The following is a 19,848-nucleotide window of genomic DNA, read 5'->3' as shown; positions in this document are numbered from 1 at the left end:
TGGTTTTTGGGTTTGGTTTGGCTTTTTTAATTGTCATTTTTTAAAAAATTCTGCTGCAGTCAGGTGAAATTACGCTTATTTCAGTGGACTTAGGAAGTGATAAGCTTTGAATGTTTGTTTAAATAATAAATTTTCTCTAATTATTCAATAAGACAATAGAAATGCAAATATATTTTAAGTTTGCTTGTTTTAGTTGGGGGGAGAGAAAGAAGCAATGCTAGTTTTGTTAATTGATAACAGGATTAGTAAGTTATGCTTTTAAGAAAAATTACATTAACATTTCTTATTAATTCGTAGCATTCGGTTTGTTTGACCCCTAATGTTTTCAAAAAACACTTTTAGAAAGCAGTGGCATGCTGTGGTCGTAGATGAAACAAATTTAACTGTGGAAAAAAGTTTATTGGCATGCATTTGCATTTATACTTATAGACTAATAATCTATTATTCAGAAGCATAACTGGTGTGTGCTCAGACAGCAGAATAAACTAAAACAGAATTACCACAGAAAATAAGTTTAAAGATGGAACGGAAATATCAGAAAATGGTAAGATTAAAAGAAATAATTCTCATCTTTCTACATGAAGCTTTGCAGTAGTCTTCTGAACAGTGTCACAGCATTGGCAAGTAAACTTGAATGTCTGAAGGACACCAAGGCCCTTGTCATTAATTTGTCTGTATAAGTATATATGTAATTATGTAATATTTAAAATTAAATTTTATTTCCATAGAAAGACTTATCCTATAGGATAAGACTTATCCTATAGGCAGCAATCTGGCTTATAAGTAGAATCCTGAGCACAAAAGTTTCTTGATGACTCTGAACTGAGAATTACTTATGTGCCTTAAGTGAAAGTCAGTAATGGGATAGTCAGGATGTTGAGCAGCTTTCGGGGTTTGGTGCTAGGATCCAAATGCTGAAGAATTGTGGCACTAATGAGGCAGCCTGTATCATTATTTTCCAAATGGCATGGCATCTAACTCTCACTGGAATTCTCCTATATGCCCACCTGCACTAGTGATTGCCTAAATACCTTTACAAATCCGATGAGGAATCAGGATTCTGGGAAACAATCCTGTAATACAACTGTGCACACCTAAGAGTCTGTATAAATGATGTACAGACACACAGTACTTATAATGCTTATATATAGATATATACACATACACACACACACAAGTAGTAAATATCACATGGGTTGAGATGCAGCCTCACCATGCAGTGACCTGATTTAGCATCTCCCAGTGAAGAGAGGAGGGCCCTGCTTTCCTTCTGCTTGGTGCTTTTGCTGCTCACCTCACACTGGATTTCGTGCTGGCTGGACTTGTGTGTTCACCAGTTAGACTTACTGGTGTGACAGAAAAATAACCAAACAACTAAAAGTGAAGAGTTTTCTCCCAGCCTGGAGTCCTAAAGGTGGCTGATAAGCATCAGAGTTCGCCACATGAATGGGAGCAAGAAAGGGAGTAGGAAAATAAAAGGAGAATAAGTTTCCCCTTTCAATGACGGGATCATCTACTGGTTGAACCATCAGTTTGATTGAAATTTTAGGATACTTATCTAGTGCTACAATTGTATTTTTCATCTTAACTCATGTGTTCTAGTAATCCCTGGAAAAGTTCTTTACTTTGACAAAAACAGATTCATGCATTTATGGTAGAGAACCAGATCTTCTTGGAATTGACGTCAGGGATTCTGTTTATTGTTATTACAAAATAATGCTACTAATATTAATAACAACAGCAGAAAATAGCATATATATTTCTTAATCTGCATCCTGGAAAATCATACGCAAAACTTCAGTAAGCACTGATGGAGGGACTCAAAAACCTTCCCACTGAAAATCTGTGCTGTGAAGATAAACAATTCAAGAAAGTTTACTTACACGTATCTTTGTGTTCATGTCTTTACAGGTGACCCAGCTGGATCCAAATAAATCATTACTGGAGGTAAAACTGTATCCTCAAGAAACCCTTTTCCTAGAGGCAAAAGAATAGATCAAACAAGATTGTAGGACTAATCATCCTTTGATAAGCCAGAGGCACAGCGTCGAGAGGAAGACTGCTATCAACACCACCTTGTACTATCATCCAGCTCAATTACATGTCACAAGTTTGCCTCTTGCAAGAATCCTGAAAAATTGAAAAAAACATAGCTACTTAAAGTTTCACATACATGAGTATATGTTTCCAACCTCATTTAAATGAGCAGAGGATAAAGTTCTGCTATGAACACTGAACATTATGATTCTGTTGCTCACTTATCATCCAGCTTTTGTTATAATTAATGCACTGTTAAAATGTGGGTGATTGTTAAGTAGAATTTTTACTCCTCAAATGCCCCTTTTTCACCAAGAATTCTTGGACATTTCTGCCTGTACTTTTGACACTAGAATGCTGTATATTTGATATCTCACTGAGCCAGTGCTCTCATATATATGCATTTTATTTCTGTGTTTGAATTTCTACTTTGTCAACTAATTTAAAAAGGCAGAAAAAAATTAATGGGACATTCTCAGCCATGAAAATTTAACAGTATTATAGTAGAAAGCATATAATTTTTGTTAGTACTTTCTGACTTCTTTGATAAGATGTAAGGTTTTGTTTGGAGAATATAGTTTGACATATATGCAAGATATTTATTTACTGGTTCTGCTTTGGGTCTCAGTTCCAATTCAGTTTAGGAAGTATTTTCCATTACATTGCAGTGTGAAACTGCTTATTGCATGATGTGAATATTTAAATAACATAAGAAATGGCCAGTACCAGAAACCTGGTATCTTGCCAACAGTTCAGGAATCAGCTGATATTGAATATCAGCTGTTAAAAACCTTTCAAATACCAGATACAAAAGTTCTTTATTTCTCATTGTGAAAGAAAGGGCAGTTCCCATTTTAGCAGTTTTCCTTCATTCTGGCACTCGCTTGTCTCCTATTACTCTGCTGGTTTAAAGCACCTTGTTTGGTTCATCAAACAATGGGTATTTTAAGGGGTGGTGTAATAAGAAATCTGCCTTATTGTTGCACACTTTGGACATTTTAACAATACATTATTGATCCCTTCTCAAATTAAAGAAATCCTAGTTCTCTTGTCTGAAATGTATGCACCAGCTACCTGCTATCTGATGTGGAAAAATCTGGTACTTCAAATTCTCAACCATAGAATGAGCATACTGAGTGTAAGACCATAACGTGCAGTTGATGCCAAACCTGCATCAAAACTGGTTTAGTTATTTTTTTTCTTTTTTTTTTTTTTCTCCTCCTTTTTTAGTTTAATCTCTGGGCTTGCAGGATAGTGCACAATACAGATTCATCCTCTGCTAATGAAATTTCTTTTTCTTTTAAAGCCTGGCACATTTTTTTCCACCTATGTTTGTATGTCATTCATTGTGTGTATCGTAGCTAAATGAGTTCTGATTTGAAAATTTTGTACTAAGCAAAAACCAGTTGCACGCGTCTTTTAGTTTTTCTTTTTTTTTCTTTGGAAGGATGGTGATATAAAATTAAATGTATGCCTATTATTAGGGTGTTAGTGACGCTGATATATTGTTACCTTTACCAAAAATGCAAATTTCTGAGCGGGGAAAGCCTTATTCTACCTTTTATAATTCTGTAATTAGTGAGTGCTACACCAGACACTTTTAGAAGTGAAGTATCTATGACAAACAAAAGGTTTGGAAGTGTAAGCAAATCCTAATAATTTGCAGTTCACAAATAAAAGAATTCATAGCCAATAGAACGATAAATGTATGTGTGATGGAAAGCTGAATGCAGACGCTTCATTCTGAACTTCTGTTTTCTTTAAAAAAAAAAATCCACCGCGTTTATTAAATAAGAAATTAACTTGGGTTGCAAATCGGGGTGATGCTGTTTCTACAAACAATCACAGTAATACATACAGCAGGATTTTAAAGTGATGCATATCTTTTTTTTTTTTTCCTTCTAAGCTGGCTATTGAGGAGGTGAATTGCTGAAATACTGCTACACGAAGCAAGGCAACCTTTCAGCTAACTTGTTTATGTTAATCTGTTTAACTTCTGTTTGATCTCATCAGGCTGTTTTCTCTCACTCAACTTTATTTCTGTATTTTGACTATATATTCTTTACTTTGATACTAGTTTTATAAAGTTATTAAATGTGGCTTGAATATTTGTTGAACTTGTTGAAGTCAGTACTCCCAGGGTTGGTTGGCCTTTTTTTTTTCTAAACTCTTTTATTTTTTCCCTCATTTTGTTCATATTGCAAAATACACTGTCATTATCAAAATGTTCTAGTGATGATTACCTGAAAGTGTTCAAAGTGGTGGCATTACTGCCTCTGATATAAAGATATTGAGATCAGTATACAGGGATCATTCTGCCACAAAGTAAACAAGTGTATCGCTCTTTAAATAAAAAGTTTATGATTTTGGTCCTTAAATACTTTGGGCCTGATTTCAAGAAGCAACCATCTCGAGTCACCTTTCCCTCAATGCAAACCACTCCCTGTGTAGAAATATTAATATTCTGTGCCATCATTTCTGCTCTCCTAAACCATGGTATTCACTTCACACGGTCTGCTGGCACAGATAATCCTCTAGTCACTCTAATTTCATAATTCAGTATTACCCTAAAACTCTAACTTTGTTGCTACAGAGCATATCCTTGATTCTGCCTTTTTATCTGCAGGTTCCTCACATTAATGGATTACCATTAACGTGATTAATGCATTAGTTTTAAGTCTTAAAGAATTACTGTTAATGAAAGGATTCCTGTGCAATGTGTCAGCTTTCCTTACTGGCCTTCAGAGCGTTGGGGTGAATTGAAGGTGGGGCACGCTCTGGCTTTGGGAGAAACTTTCTGCCTGTTGACAATGATGTTTGAAATCATTATTAGAGAACACACAGAGCAAAACTGTTGTCTCTCTGCTCTCTGCATATGCACTCTTCAGTTTAGTGGGAGTGCTGAGGGAGTTTCCGACAGAGCTCTGTTGGGGGTTTTGCCTATTCTTTTCAATGTAGCAGAAAAGGACTTTGGCTTTCGTAAACTGTACCTACTGGGTGACACTAGAAACTTAAAATAAATTTTCAATTACAGTGATATTTCTGCTAAAAAGTTTTATGATTTCATTCTTCTGAATGTGGGGAAAAATCAAATCATGATGACCGAGACTGACAGGACTGAAGCACTTCCTTGTCCAGGTTCCTGAACAATACACAGGAAGATTTTGGTGCCTTAAAATGGAGTCCACAGCAAGGACAAATCACATAAGTAGGTCTCTCTACATGAGAGTGTCACTACCAGGCAGAACCAGATCCTACTTGGAGCAGTCAGTAGGAAATGCTAAAGATGGAGATGTCTTTTGTGTGCCATTCCTCCCTGGAGCAAAGGCTTCCAGCTCTTCTGTCCTGGGTGTGTCCCACCCCTGAGGGCTCTCAGCACTCAGGCCATGAATCCAGGTAAGCATCAAAACCTTCCAACATTTGACAAAACAGAGGGTACATTTTTATTTGGAAACAGCGATGGTGGCCCCCTCCTGAGGAGGAGTTTTCACTGGATTTTACTTCACACTTCAGTTTTTCCAATATTGTGAGTCTTGTGGGCCTGAGGAGAAACGAGACCCTGTGTTGGACATTTCAGAAGGCTGCTTCAGCACCACCATAGTACAGCTGCTTTTAATGTGTGTGCTGTCCACTGTCAAAGCTGTCTGACTGCCAAAATAGGGAATTCTTTATGCTTATTGGAAGGTGCAAGCAGGGGCATCAGTCTTCAGACTGGCAGCTGGGTGCTTGCCTGAGATGAGCCATCCAGCCCTTTCCAGTGGATGTTCATTGCACTCATTGGGTTTTTTTGGACAAAAGACGTGGGAGGAGAGACTGAATGTTGATTCTGCAGCCGAGTTTAATTTTATTATTCTACTTGTATAAAAGAGAAGGCAATTGCAGTAGCCTTAATTATACTTTTTGTTCTGGAAGGGTCATGAAAGAAAGCAGAAACCACTATGCACTGTACACAGTGTGACCCATTGTTGTCTACCTGAAACCATTTCCCCACAGGTGACAGAGGCGGAGGAATACCAGATTTAGCACTGAATGTGTCAGGATCCAAACAGTTTTATACTCAATTTAATCTGATACAGATCTGTGCCTCTGCCAGCAGAGCCACCTATGCCCCCATCTTGCACCCAGGCAAACTAGTTAAAAAATTACCAGGTTTTTTCCCTGGGGCAATTTTTGAGCTGAAGTGGCTCTAGGTGAGTGAATGACGATAAGAAGGAGAGGAAGGCTGGGCTACTCTCCCTGACAGCTTTGCTGATTCACGTGGGATGAAATTGGTCATGGTCCTTAAAATATTTTTAATACTTTGTTACTGCCTTTGCATTTTACATCTATTTTTTTATTATTATTTCAAGCAAATTAAATGCTATGAAGGTTTTGCTGTCTGAAATTTCTGTAAGTTTTGTGAACACCAGCAGCCCAGAGTTCAAGGAATAGGAAGCTAGATGAAGGTCCCTTGAGTGGGTGGGGTGAAGGCAAGTCTCACTCTAGATCTGGCTTCTGAGTCACTCCAGACTTGTGAGAGCAGCCTGAGCACCCTACCTGCAGGAAGATAAGTTTCAACGGGGTTTAATGTCTCATTAGATACCAGAGAATTTGCTCCTTAGTCAGGGCTTTTCTCTGTGGATTCTTTTATGTGTAATAAAGACTGAAGTCACACTGCAGCCTTAATATAATTCAATTAAAATGTCATTCAACTGCTGGTTATAGAAGGAGGCTTCATTAGTTCCTATGCTCATAAAACTCCTGGTTAACGGGATCGTTATGTTGTATTCACTAGCAGTGAGTTTCATTTACTGTTTTCCCAGCTCCATGTTGTGACAATATTCCACAGTTCATCGCTATTCACCTTCGATCCACTCATCTTGCATGAGTTTTTATCATTCATTAATATCATCAGCTCACTACTGATCTCTTTTTCCAGACAGTAGTGTATGAGTACCTTGAATAACAGGGGCTCCCACACAGATCCTTGGGACATTGCTGGAATCCTTTCTCACTATGAAAACTGTTGCTTGCTGCTTCCAGCTCTCAGTCTCTGAGTAATACTCTTTTTTTTTTTTCCTCAAGAAAAGATATTTCCAGTGTAGTAAACACCACTGCAGACAACTGGATTAGCTTTCCTGCAATTGCCTATTTTTAATAAAAGGAGTCTTTTACACCCTGAAAATACATTAGTCCAATTACCTTCTGGCAGGTTTCCTGTTTCTGATTTTTTTAATGATCTTTTACACCTTTATTGTTCCTTGAGGTCTATCAGTTGTTTAATTCTGGATCTGTGTCTTCTAAAAGTTAAATTCCCACAGATTTTCTGATTTGCTTTTCTGTTTTCCTAATTTGTGTCTGTCTTTCCATTGCATCCTTTAATGTGCTGGCTCACGTGGCCCAGCTACTTCTTGTGGGCTTTCTGTAGTCTTTTAAAGTCAGATATATGTGTACTCTAAAGATCTAAGACAGTGTCTTCAAATAGTTTTGGTTACAATTTTACTCTTTTACCTGTTACTTAGTTTCTCTTTGTTATCTTCCTCTTGATGCAGTTTTCTTCTTAAAAGTAAATGCTACTCTGTTTTGGGTTTTAATTATCATATAGTAAACTACTGAATATGTTTTCATTTACCTCGAAATGTGGTTTCTACCATTTTATTTGCCTCTATGCTTTATTTAGCCTATTGTCACAGTCCCCATTAGCACGAGTAACTATCAGTCAGGTATTTTATACCTTGTAACAATGGTATCCTACTCATGATCTTGCCTTTTCTAAATTTACAGATAGACCTAATTTGTTGTCGTTTGAAATCCCTCATTCTGTTGCAGCCATTTTAGGAGTTTAAAAATTATTCTAATGTGTAGGTAGAATTATTTTTCACTTTTGGTAGGTCTGTTTGCCCGTTTGTCTGCTCTGATTACTTAGGACTTCGATTGTGTAAGGGAAGGCAAGGGTGGCAATGGAGAAGGAATTATTTTTAATTACAATTATAAGCTCACCGATAGAGAGGAACTTTATAAATTATTTTGTGGATCTAATAAGGAAAAAATGAGGGAGGTATTTTTTAGAACTGAATTACAGAAAACACTCCGTTGCTGAAATACACTTCTTCAAGGTTTAGGTGGAGGTAAATCAAACGTCGTGTGGCTGTTGCAGAACCGTCTAACGTAGTAAAACCAAACCAACCAAACAAAAACACCGAAGAAAAAAAAATAAATCTCAGCCTGGACACAAATCCCACCGCGCCTTCGCACCTCAGGCCACCGGCTTCCCCTGAAGATGTGGGCATGGAGGAGCAGAAGGGGGAGCGAAGGCACCTCCCGGGGCTCTCCCGGGACTGGAGCGGCCTTTCCCGGGGCGGGATGAAGCCGTCGGGGACAGAATCCAAGGGGCACCGGAGCGCCGGGCGGGATCCGCCCCCCCGGGTCTCCCCGCTCGATGCGGACCCTCCGCGGCCGCCCTGGCTCCGCACCCCGGCTCGGCTCCGCCAAAAAATAGTGAAAATTGGTTAAAGAGAAATCGAAAGAGGGAAAAATCCCTCGCCGGTGCCCGTCCTTGGCCAGCGTGGGGCCGGCGGCCGTGCCCTTCCCCGCGGGCGTGGGCGGAGATGGGGCCGCTCAGCCCGGTGCGGGGCGAGGAGCGCACCAAGGAACAATTGGGCATTCCGGGGAAAAAGACAAAACCAAACCAAACGGCCAACCAACCAAACACAGGGATCCACATGCCCAGGCATCTCCCCAGCGCTACCCGGTCCTGCGGGGCTGGTCGCACCAGAGCTGCACGGGGACGGGGCTGGACGGTGCCGTGGTAGATTGCGGATGGTCCGTCATTAACTTAAGAGAAGTCTGTGTTTGTATATGGGCCCCGTTAAATTCCGCATGTGAACTGTAAAAAGATTACAAGAATTTTTTTACCGAAGTGCGTGTGCGTTTTGATGATGCTGTTAAACCGGCTCTCCCGCCCCTCCGCAAATACCCTCGATATGTCTCTTGAACGATATAGGCTGTGTTTATCTATCGCATTCCGTCAAGATTGTTCAGCTCCTGAGCTCCTGGGGCAATAAACGTGGAGGGGGGGTGGGGGGAATCCTCCGGCAAATCCGACTGGGGCTGTCATGACCACGAATAAAAATAAAAGGCTTAATCTTCTGCTTTCGGATAATGAAACAATTTAGCCTCCAAAATGTGGAAGCGCTCCGATGTGCTGAGCCGGGATGGGGCCGGGCAGATGCGGGAGGAGCGCGGGGGGGGCTGCCCCGCACCTCGGGGTGCCCGTCCCGCTGCCACGGGCGGGGGCACTTCCCCGCCGCTCCCGCCCCGGACCGGCCGCCGGGCCCCAGCAGGCAGGAGGGAGCTCCAGGGTTTTTAATTACACTCCTTCCCTTTGCTCCCTTCATTTTTCTGCACCCTTTGCAGCGAGACACACTTGGAATCAGAGTGGTTGTGACATTTTGGTGGCAGCTTATTGTGCGGAACACTTAAAGTTTAAAAAACAAGCCCCATAGAAGCTGAGGGGCTTAAAGCAGCCCCCTTTGTGGGGCAAGACATAGAGTTTTGATTCTGGACAATGGTGTTTCTCAAATTTCTTCCAAAAACCTGCACCCCATCTGTGATCTCAATGAAATCGCTTTTCTCTCTCCCTTCAATTCATTTGGCAAAGGCGAAGCAGATGCATGGGACGGGGTCTGAATTTTAATTATTAGGTTTTACCTGAAACAAAACAGCAAATCCTTTTTACCATGTGTTTGAAGTTAGGAGACGGGTAGGGGAATATAAAATATAATTAAAAAGCCCTCGGATCGTTAGGGAGCTGACAAGAGCCTTTTTAATGAACCTCTCGGAGCGCCCTGTAGTAAATTAGCGGAGCGGAGCTTTCCCCAGTCATTCTGTCTCTGAGCTGCTGCCTCCGCTGTACCTGCGTGCGCCTGTGAGTGCGAACGCGTGTCTCCGCGGCTGCCGGGGGGCTGCGGCACACGCGGGTGTTCCTGTACCACGGAAAGCGCCGCGGACACGAGGGTTCCCAGTGGAGCCTCCGCTGCCCCGCAGCCACCTGCGGGGTGATGCGGGAGAGGGAGCGGGGCAGCCCGTGCCGAGCCGCCCCCCGACCCGCGGCCGCTCCGTCGACCCGCTGAGGTTTCGCAGCGGTCCCGGGACCCCCCCTCCCCTTCCCGCGCATTAACTCAAAGTGCATTTAGCCATCAATAAGGTGCGAGGGGAAAATTGTCTGTCACTTTAATCCATGCCCGAGGGGCTGGGAAATAAAAAGGGAGAGGGAGAAGGAGGGAGGGAGAGAAAAGCAAAGGTCTTAAAGAGCCCTAAATCAGCAGGCGAACGATGGGAACGCGGAGCCAGGCTCCTCTCCCTGGCCGTCCGTCCGTCCGTCCGTGGACAGTGAGTCCCGAGCAGGCAGCGCTGGCCCCCGAGCTTGAGGCCGTGTGGTTCAGGACACGACCCGCTCTGCCGCCCTGGCTGCCAGCGCAGAGCGGGGCCGGGGGCTCTGGGGGCGTTGGGCTCCCCCCGAGCTGTCCCGGCCCTCGCCACGCTCCCCCTGAGAGAAAGGGAAACTCCTCAGCTCCTCAGCTGTGGATTCGCTCAGCTTGTCTCCCGGGAGGGTGGAAGAAGGGGAGAATAGAGCGGGGGGGACATGGGCACCCCCATAGCCCCCCCTGTCCCCACAGAGAGCTGACCCCGGCCGGGGTGCGTGTCTTTCCCCCTACACAGGCAGAGGCTGCTCCCCCGCCCACCCCGCTAAAGAGATTAAGATTTCCTTCCCCTCCCTTGGGAAGCCCCAACTCGAGCCTCAGCCAAACCCGGGGGACATCAGGCAGCGCCAAAGGCCCGAGGGACGAAACACGGATTTTTAATTTTTAGCTCCAGCACACGGAGGAAGGGGATGGGGGTGATGGATGGATTTTTGCGTATGTGAGCTTTTTTCCCCTCTTTCTGTGTGTCGGTGTGCGTGTGTGTGGATGGGCACAAGCTCTCAGAGAAAAGAAATTTTAGAGTAACAACTAAAGGCTTTCTTGTGCAGTTATTTTAAGGGCTTTGTTCAGTGCCTGAAGGGGGATGCGCCCATTTGTTCGGGAGGGGATTCATCACATGCCCCTTTCATGTGAACCAGAGGTTAACAACCTAATGAGCACTTGGTGAAGAGATGAAGCGTGTAAAGAGCCCGATTTTCCCAAATCCTGGGCTGCTGTCTTGGGGATGTGCTACTCTAACCTCTGCTGGGCTAATAGTCTCCGCACTTCCAGCGGGGAGGCCCCGGGAAGCCCCAGGGTCCAGCCGCGCTCAGGCGGGGCAGCAGCAGCGAGGCGGCCCGGTCGCGATGCCCCGCCGGGGAGCCGGGGGGGCCCGGCCCCACCGCTACATATGTTGGGTCAAGTCTCCCCATTGTGAGCGTGTAAAAAGGTGTAAAAACCCAATCATCTGTAGCTTTTTTAAAGGGAGGGCTTACCCTGGATTTGTTGCATAATGGATTGTTAAAAAAGTAGAAGGTTGAATTAAAACTGTTCCCTAGTCACTTTTAATTAGACCACTCTATTTAATTAGCAAAGTTGAAACATGCAATTAAAATTAGCTCAGTTTAGCACATATTAAAGGAAATGGGGGACGCGGCTCCGGCTCGTATTAAAGCGAGTCGGAGGAGAAATGGCGGAGAAGTCTGGGAGTAAGCGAAATGACTCTGTGGAGGTAATTCAGCCGGCGGCCATCTGTCAGAGGACCCGCCGTGCCCCTTCATTACGGCCCCGATCCCAATGTCCCTCTAATGACCGTCCCCGCAACGCCAGCGCCATACACGCGGCCGGTGCCGCTGGATGGTGCGAAGCACTTCGAGGGCTGAATGTCTGTGTGTTTATGATGTGCTGTTCTCTAAAAGCCGGGTGCTGGAACCTGTGGCGGGCCCAGCGGATCCCGGAGGGGTCAGGAAGTCCCGGTCCCGTCGCCGCAGGATAGAGAGGAGCCCACGCGGGGCTCTCCGGAGCCCCGAATTTCCCTTATTTCCTTCCACGAATCTTTCTCCCTTGTCGCTTTTTCCTCCCCTACTGGGAGCCAGGAAATCGAGTTAATAATGTTTCAAATACTTGAGAAGTCCGGACTAACGGGAGTTCCGTATCTCTTTCCTCGCTCCGTGATCTGAAGAGGTTGCCTGGACTAGGAGGAATGTGCCTTTTTCTTGAAGGGGGGGGGTGGGGGTGTGATGGTGGTAATTTTCATTCTTGTAATATTGGTTTGGGGATAATTACTTTTAATGTCAAAAAGATTTAGTTTAATATCATCTCTATTAGGCTGCTGGGCGGATAATTAAAAGTGAAGATGATAGCAGCAGGGAAACAGATGGCATTTGCTTACTTTGATTCAGTAGGTAAATAATGAAAAAGTCAATGGCAAACCCCCTAGAACAATTGAAACCTTAAAGAGCACTAACATTAGCAGGTACTTACAAACTGTCTTCTGCTAAGAACGAGATGAAAATACACTAATCAAGAACTATATTTCTCTGGGATGATTCCGAGCGCTGCGCTGCCTGCGGGCGTGTGTCCCTTCCCCCGCATGGCAGCCAATAGCCGGGCGCTTTTTAATTAAGATTTACTACTGCAATTGGGGGAAGCTGCAGCAGCACCGTTGCTGCAGCCCTCTCAAACTTCGGCAGCGGAGCAGCCGTACATGGGAAGCCTTTGGGTGAATCAAGGCCAGTGAGGAGGGAAATAAACACCGGGGAAATCGGGGCTTCTTCAAAATAAATATGTGAAACCCCTTCTCGTGTTTTATCGAGCTGACCCAGATGCTAGCGCCGAGCCGTGGGCGCCGAATGGTGCGTTTCTGGACACTGCCAGAGCCACACGCACAGCGGGGATAACTGAGCAGCAACCGAGGAACCGCGCAACGAAACGCGGTGTTTCTGCTCATTCCTGTAACGAAGCATCGCCGATTTTCACGCGTCTGGAGGGCGTGGGCTGCCCTGATCGTGGTGGGGTTCCGTCTCGGACCCCACAGCCAGGGGGGGCTCCTGGGGTCGACGAGGCTTGTCCCGAGCCCTGGAGCCGGCCCAGATCCCGGTGCCAACGCGGGCTGCTCCTCCGAGGCTCGGCCGGCGCCCGCGGGGGGAAAGCAAGGAGCTGGGTCCAAACCTGAGCTCCTCTCGTGGTTTGACGGCGGTGAAAGTTGCTCCCAGACCCAAGCTGGGAGCGAGACCAGTCTCGGGGGCTTTAAAGTTGCATTCCACCGGGTTTGGAGAAATGAATTTCTCTTTCCTCGTCCCGCCCGGGCAGCGGGAGCGCGGCTGCTCTGTGCGTGCCTAAAACAAACATCCCTCCCCCAGAAAGACACGGGAGCAGGGATGTACAAGAAGATTTTATTGTGCCTCGTCAAACAGAAATGAATTGCAGTAGGAGAGAAGAGAGGAAGAAGGGAGGGGTGGGGGGAGAGAAACATCCACCTCCCCACTGCCTCCCGTCCATACTCTCACACACACACGCAGGCCGGGACAGAGCTGGAGAGAGCCCCGAGCCCACGGCAAGTCCTGGCCGCGGCTCTGCTGATCCGGGCTAACTCACAACTCAGGGGTGGTTTGTTTGAATAAATCTGTGAAATGTGCGCACTGTGTGTGGTTCACGATGAAAACTTCCAAAGTAAAATACGGACAGGGGAGAAATTACTATTATTAAAATATAAAACTGGTGAGAAGTAAGATTCCGGGCTCTCCTTTTCTGAAGACACTTCGTAAGAGAACAGCAACACGGGAGCGGCCCTTTCACCCACTTCCCTCCTGGAAAGTGGAAAGGCAGAGACTCCCTGAGCCCGGAGCAGGGTGCCGAGCCCGAAAGGGGGTCTCGGCTCCGGGTCGGGAGTAACCCCGGAGAAGAGCAGCGCTTCCCGGGAGCGGCGGCGGCTTCGCCTCCAACCCCGCCGAGGCTGCTGCCGGCCCTGAGGGCGGCGAGAGAGGAGCGGAGCGTGGAAAACCGGTAAACGCCCGTGAAACTGGGGGAGACTGGGACAAATGTCCTCAGAACTTGTTGAGTCCTGTAACTGCCTTACACATTCTTGCAATTTTAATTTTTTTTTTAATAAAACACACCTATTACGATTCCGCATTGATACCGAGAGTAACATTAAAAACTAGTGTATGATGAAGTGTTTTGGACGAAGAGGTGCCTGTGCTGCTGATTTTGGATAAACAGCAGAAATAGGCAGTGGGTACTTAGGCGCCCAGCGCTAGGACACTGCACCCCAGCTCTCCCTGTTACAGTCACTGGGGACGTGCTGCAGAAGCCTACGGAAACAGCCTCGGGATAGAGATGCTACACGTTGTGTGTTCAAACTTCAACACTGCCGTTTGGGATGTTTCTAGAGGTATGAGGTTCCGAACAGAAACCACTGCATTTCACTGGCTGATTACTGACACACTCTTGGGGGGTTTCGTTTGGTTGGGCTTTTTTTTTTTTTTCCCCTCCCCATGGCTCTTTCCAAAATATATCGTTTTAAATTGCCATAAACGGAAAGGATAACCCAGCTCTTTAATTTAAATCAAAGCTGAAAGACAAGGGAAAGGGGGAAATCGGCGTAGCCCGTGTCTGTGTTGCTGGTGATGGCAGGCTGCCTCGGGGGGGGGGGAAAGGAAGGTATTTGCAGAAAAAAACCCAGCGCAACCCCAAACAACACCGCCTTGAAGAAGGGAGAATATTTTTTCCATGTCAAACCAATATAAAGCAATATTTTAAAGGTTTCTTGTTAGGTCTGATCGAGTTTTACGAATTCAAAGTTAAATCAGATGATTAGCATAATTCTCCCCGGAGAATAAAATTGTGGTTGCGAATAAAATTAAATCGGATATTTTGACTTCGCGGCTGTATTAAATAAAGGTGTTATAACACTTAAATCACGAGGATTGGGTGGCAGCTGCACACACAGAAAGTCGGGTGGTAAAGCGCTCATTTTGTGACCAAAAAATTAAAAAAAAAAAAAAAAGAAAAGGAGAGAGAGAGGAATAGGGATGTAAGTGTGAAAAAAATATCGAAAAGTTGTAGAGCTCTACAATTGTGCTTTTCGCAACCACGGAAGGAGAGTGACCAAGGGGAAGAGTCATCGGCGCATCAGTGAGCGCTGCGTGTCCTGCAGCGGGGCTGCCCCGCGGCCCTGTGCGCTCCCAGCCGCGGAGAGAGTGGCGCGCAGGGCCGGCACTTCTCGAGCAGAGCCAGGGCTTTCTCTCCTCCCGGCTCAGGGTCCGTAGCTCGCCCAGGGCCAGCCCACCCGGGGAGGCGCCGGGAGCAGGTCTCGCAGCTTGGGATCGCAGGTGGGGATGCTGAGGCGGCGGGAGGAGGCCCCAGCGACCGGCAGACAGTTCCCGCTACAGGGAAGGACTTACGGACGCATGTAGAAAAGAACTTTAAGAAGTGCAGAGGAGGATGGAGATCCCTCATGGGAAAGAGAGGGGAGAGCCCTGGGGAAAGGAGACGGCGTTATTTCCCACCGAAGTGCTACCTCCTCCTGTTACCAGCGAAGGTGACGTCAAACCCGGGTGGTTGATGCTAAAACAAAAGCTCCCGGGTTAATATACAGTTACCAGCCCGGCAGCCTCCTCCTCCTCAAAAATCAGTCCCTCGGGTTTATTGTCCCCTCAAGGAAGGCGCCTGTTGAACATGTAGTCACGCAAACAGCTGGCAGGAGAAAGAAAGAACGAACTTTACTTTCTGGGGAGCGAAGGGCGGGCAGGGCTTCCCCTGGCTACAGCGCAACGAAAGGATGGAAAATCATACTCACCTCGGGCTTCTCCTGCTGCGGCAGCACCTGCAGGTGTGGAGTGAGAGAGAGAGGGGGGAAGGGAGGAGAGAGAAAGAAAAGAGTGGGGAGAAGGAAGGAAGGAAGGAAGGAAAAGGGAAGGAAGGAAGGAAGGAAAAGGGAAGGAAGGAAGGAAGGAAAAGGAAAGGAGAGAGAGGCACCATAACGTACTATTATAAAACAAAATCTCCAAGGGGAGGGGAGAGACTATAAATTGAATTGTCACCGTCCACGGTATATTCCCCCCTCCCCTTTTGACAAGTGACACCTAGGGGAAAAAAAAAAAACCCAAACGCCAAAAAACTCAAAGTACTTTTTTTTTTCCAACGAATTAAAAAAAAAAAAAAAAAAAGAAACAGAAATAAAAGGCAAGGCGAGCCAGGCTCCGGGGCAGCGGGACGGCGGTCAGTGTCCCTCCCGCAGCACCCCCTCGCCCCCGCGGCGCCCCCGGGACGTTCCGCGGGCGCGGCGCTCGGGCGGCCGCGGCGGATCGCGGGGCGGCCAATCAGCGCGGGCGCCGCCGGCCCTGGCCAATGGCAGGCGCCACATTGTTGTGCAGCGTTGCCTAATGGCAACGCGGGCCGCGACAATAGCGCGAGTGGCGGCGCGAGTGGCGGCGGGCGGGCAGCGCGTCCCGCTCCGCTCCGCACCCACCCGGCCGCCACAGTCCCGGGGGGCTCCGGCCCGACCGCCCCGGCCCGGCCTTGACCGCCGCTCCGCCTGCCCCGACGCCAGCCGCCTGCTCGGGGCTCGCCGCGGCGGGCTAGCGCCTGGCCCCTCCGCCTGGCTGCTGCTCGGGAGACGGGGCGATTTTATTTATTTTATTTTTTTTTTTTTTTAAAACTATTCGCTGCTGGATTTTAGCCTCCGCGGCTCGTGGCGAGGGATCCCGTCGTTGAAGGTGCTGGATTGTTCTTTGAAGGGACGCTGCTAGTCTGTGGCTGCAGGGGCAGGGGGACGGGGGAGAGGAGCTTAGGGAGCAGCTCGGGTTGCACCAGGGCGCCGTGGGGAGCGGCGACCCCGCGAACGCGGACGGGAGAGCTCGGCTTTGAGCCTGGCGCGATGGACTTGGTGCTGCCCCGTCAGATGCGCACGGAGAGCAAGGAAGCGAGAGTGATCTAAGTTTTCTTGGATTTTTGTGTCTTAGATTCGCTTTGCGGGCGCGGAGGGGAGGAGGGCGTGGATCGGCTTCCGACGGGCCCCTCCTCACTTGAACCCCGCTCCGGGGCCGTGTGCCGGTGCGGGGGGAAGGAGGCGGCGAGCGGGGCTAGGGGACAGGCGCTGGGGTTTGCATGCCGGCACCCGGGGCTCCGTGTGCCCCCCACTCGTGATCGCGCTTGAGGGCGCCGGGAGCTTCTCCGCGGGGGCTCCCCCGCCCCGCGTCGCTTTGGGGGAGCCCCGGGAGGGGGGGCCGCTCTCTCAGGGCGGGATGGAGCTGCGGTCTGAGCTGCCCAGCGTGCCCGCCGCGCCCCCCCCGGTGCCCCCCAGCTCGGTGGCGGCAGCGGCGGCCGCGGCGGCGGCCACGCTGCCCGTGAGCGTGGCCGGGAGCCTATTGCGGGCGCCGCCGCTGCTGCTGCGGGCGGCCGAGAAGTACCCGCGGACGCCCAAGTGCGCCCGGTGCCGCAACCACGGTGTGGTGTCGGCGCTGAAGGGCCACAAGCGGTACTGCCGCTGGAAGGACTGCATGTGCGCCAAGTGCACCCTCATCGCCGAGCGCCAGCGCGTCATGGCCGCGCAGGTGGCGCTGCGCCGGCAGCAGGCGCAGGAGGAGAACGAGGCCCGCGAGCTGCAGCTGCTGTACGGCACCGCCGAGGGGCTGGCGCTGGCGGCCGCCAACGGCATCATCCCGCCCCGGCCCGCGTACGAGGTCTTCGGCTCCGTCTGCGCCGGCGGCGGCGGCGAGGGAGGCGCCGGCGCCTCAGGTAAGGCCGCGCTGCGCGCCCTCGGAGGGGGAGTGGGAGAAGGGGCCGGGAGAGGCGGCGGGAGATGAGGGGTCGCGGACTTGCGGGGGGGGATGGCCCCGCCGACGGCCTGGGCGCTCCGCGGGGCACTCCCGGGGCAGCCGCACTGACCGTCTCTCTCCTTCTGCACCCCCTCGACCCGCAGAGTCCAAGATGCAGAAGTTCGAGCTGTTCCCCAAGACGCTGCTGCCGAGCCGTGCCGTCACCCCGCAGCAGGCGGGCGGGAAGCCCCTCTCCCCGGACGGCGAGTCCGTGCCCGGCACCTCCTCCCCAGACGCTCGCCACGGCTCGGGCTCGGAGAACGGGGACGGCGAGTCCTTCCTGAGCTCACCCGTCTCCAAGGGCCCGAAGGAGGGGGAGGAGAGCCCGGGCTCCATCAGCCCGCTGGGCTCGGACTCGGGCTCGGAGGCGGACAAGGACGAGCAGGACCCGTCGCCCTCGGCCGGCGGCCGGCAGCGGACTCCCATCGACATCCTGACGCGCGTCTTCCCGGCGCACAAGCGCAGCGTGCTGGAGCTGGTGCTGCAGGGCTGCGGCGGGGACGTGGTACAGGCCATCGAGCAGATCCTCAACAACCGCGGCCCGGAGAAGGGCCCCGAGGAGGGCTGGGCCCGGGACGGCGCCTTGCAGGGCCTGCCGCCCAGCCCCGCCGCCGCCCACCACCGGCCCTTGATCGCGGGCGCCATGGCCCCGGCCATCGGCACGCTGGGCAGCCGCTCCGCCTTCTCCCCGCTGCAGCCCAACGCCACGCACTTCGGGGCCGAGGCCGGCGCCTACCCGCTGGGCACCCACCTGGGACTGAACCCCCTGCGCCTCGCCTACTCGGCGCACAGCCGGGGACTGGCCTTCATGACCCCCTACTCCACGGCCGGGCTGATGCCCACGCTGGGGTTCCGGCCGCCCGTGGACTACGCCTTCAGCGACCTGATGCGGGACCGCTCGGCCGTGCACAAGGAGCAGGTGTACTCCGGAGGGCTCTACGGGCCCATGGTCAACAACACCCCTGAGAAGCAATAGCGGTTTCCAAAAGCTCCAAAAGCTCGTCTGTAGAGGTAGCTAGGTAGGCATGGGTGGACGGACACGGGTGGTTTCTCTCCCCTCTCCCCCGTGCAGGCGGTGGTTGCGTGCAGAGCCCGGCGCGGACAGACGTAGGTGTTTTAAGGTGATAAAGGTGCACTTTCATTGTCCAGACATGAGTCACTCTTTGTTGCTTATGGCCATAAGCATGGATATCCTCGGTGCGTCGTGGGGTGTGCACACACACACGCACACACACACACACACACATGCTCTTTCCCACACACATACATATATATATGTATACTAGCAAGTGTATAATGTTATAAAATGGAAATCTAAGTTATTAATGTAACTTGTAGGTGAACTTGGTATTAACGTTAAGCTAAAGGTTAGACAGCGCATTGTAATACTTACCAGGCATATAGATGAAACATTGTCAAATTGAAAACCTTTTCCTTCCTGCCCCCAGAAACCTTACGATCTGTATATAACATTGGAAAGTAGATATATTTGTTACTGTCCGTAGGACCCTGGCGCCAATGGTGTATGACGGTTTAATAAGCCTCCTTCATTTGTGCTCTGCAAGAAAATTGCTTTCTTGTTCCAATGTAGCAACTTCTTGCTGTTTCTAACAGGTAATTCTGTGTTTCCATTTCATAGAAATAAATGTTATTTTCTATTAAAAAAAATCAGTCTTATGAATGGCAAGTGGTATTTTATCAGATGATGGAAGTGTGTTTTGGGAAATTCATTTGACAAGTACAGTCAATATTTAAAGGAGTTTATGCAAATACTATAAACATGTTTACTACATTTTTATCATGGTCAAACCAGATATTCTTCAGATAAATTTATAAATAAAAACGAAGCCTACAAACGAGCAATTTCCTTATCAACTGAAATTGTCAAATATGTTTATTTCTGGTTCTGGTCTTTTTCTTATTTACACCAGGAGGGGAAAAAACCCCAGAGGTTTAAATTTAAGCAGGATTTTTCTCCTTGATATCTCGCTGGTTTTTGTCATATTTAGGAAATTTGGCACTGTCGCAAAGAGAAGCCGGGTTAAAGCAAA

At 48.9% G+C, this 19,848-nt stretch overlaps 2 protein-coding genes across 3 annotated transcripts in view; both read left to right on the top strand.

The window, feature by feature from the left end:
• FAF1 (Fas associated factor 1) overlaps positions 1 to 4,262 on the top strand; it is a 156,555-nt gene extending 152,293 nt beyond the window's left edge. Inside the window, exon 19 of the mRNA XM_032696388.1 lies at positions 1,912 to 4,262. Coding sequence (XP_032552279.1) covers positions 1,912 to 1,995 — 84 coding nt within the window. The 3' untranslated portion in view covers positions 1,996 to 4,262. The remainder of the gene's footprint in view (positions 1 to 1,911) is intronic.
• A 12,838-nt stretch (positions 4,263 to 17,100) lies between these two features.
• On the top strand, positions 17,101 to 19,562 carry DMRTA2 (DMRT like family A2). 2 transcript variants are annotated; one of them, XM_032696525.1, is made up of 2 exons: positions 17,101 to 17,717; positions 17,902 to 19,562. In XM_032696525.1, exons 1-2 carry the CDS (start codon positions 17,225 to 17,227, stop codon positions 18,771 to 18,773), a joined length of 1,365 nt encoding a protein of 454 aa, XP_032552416.1. In that variant the 5' UTR covers positions 17,101 to 17,224; the 3' UTR covers positions 18,774 to 19,562. The 2 variants fall into 2 exon arrangements, with proteins under 2 accessions (XP_032552416.1, XP_032552414.1); XM_032696523.1 differs by having other exon boundaries at positions 17,101 to 17,774.
• Positions 19,563 to 19,848: the final 286 nt, after the last annotated feature.

This window comes from Chiroxiphia lanceolata, chromosome 9 (assembly GCF_009829145.1).
Source record: "Chiroxiphia lanceolata isolate bChiLan1 chromosome 9, bChiLan1.pri, whole genome shotgun sequence".
In the NCBI taxonomy this organism is placed as follows: Eukaryota; Metazoa; Chordata; class Aves; order Passeriformes; family Pipridae; genus Chiroxiphia; species Chiroxiphia lanceolata.
The sequence above is the reverse complement of the archived record's forward strand: the minus strand, read 5'-3'. Positions and strand labels throughout refer to the sequence as shown.

Excerpts from the sequence above, each read along its gene's own strand:
- DMRTA2 (XM_032696523.1), top strand. The coding sequence starts at position 17,225 with ATGGAGCTGCGGTCTGAGCTGCCCAGCGTGCCCGCCGCGCCCCCCCCG. Across the intron at positions 17,775-17,901 it reads AGAAGGGGCCGGGAGAGGCG|AGTCCAAGATGCAGAAGTTC; the intron begins GCGGGAGATGAG and ends CTCGACCCGCAG.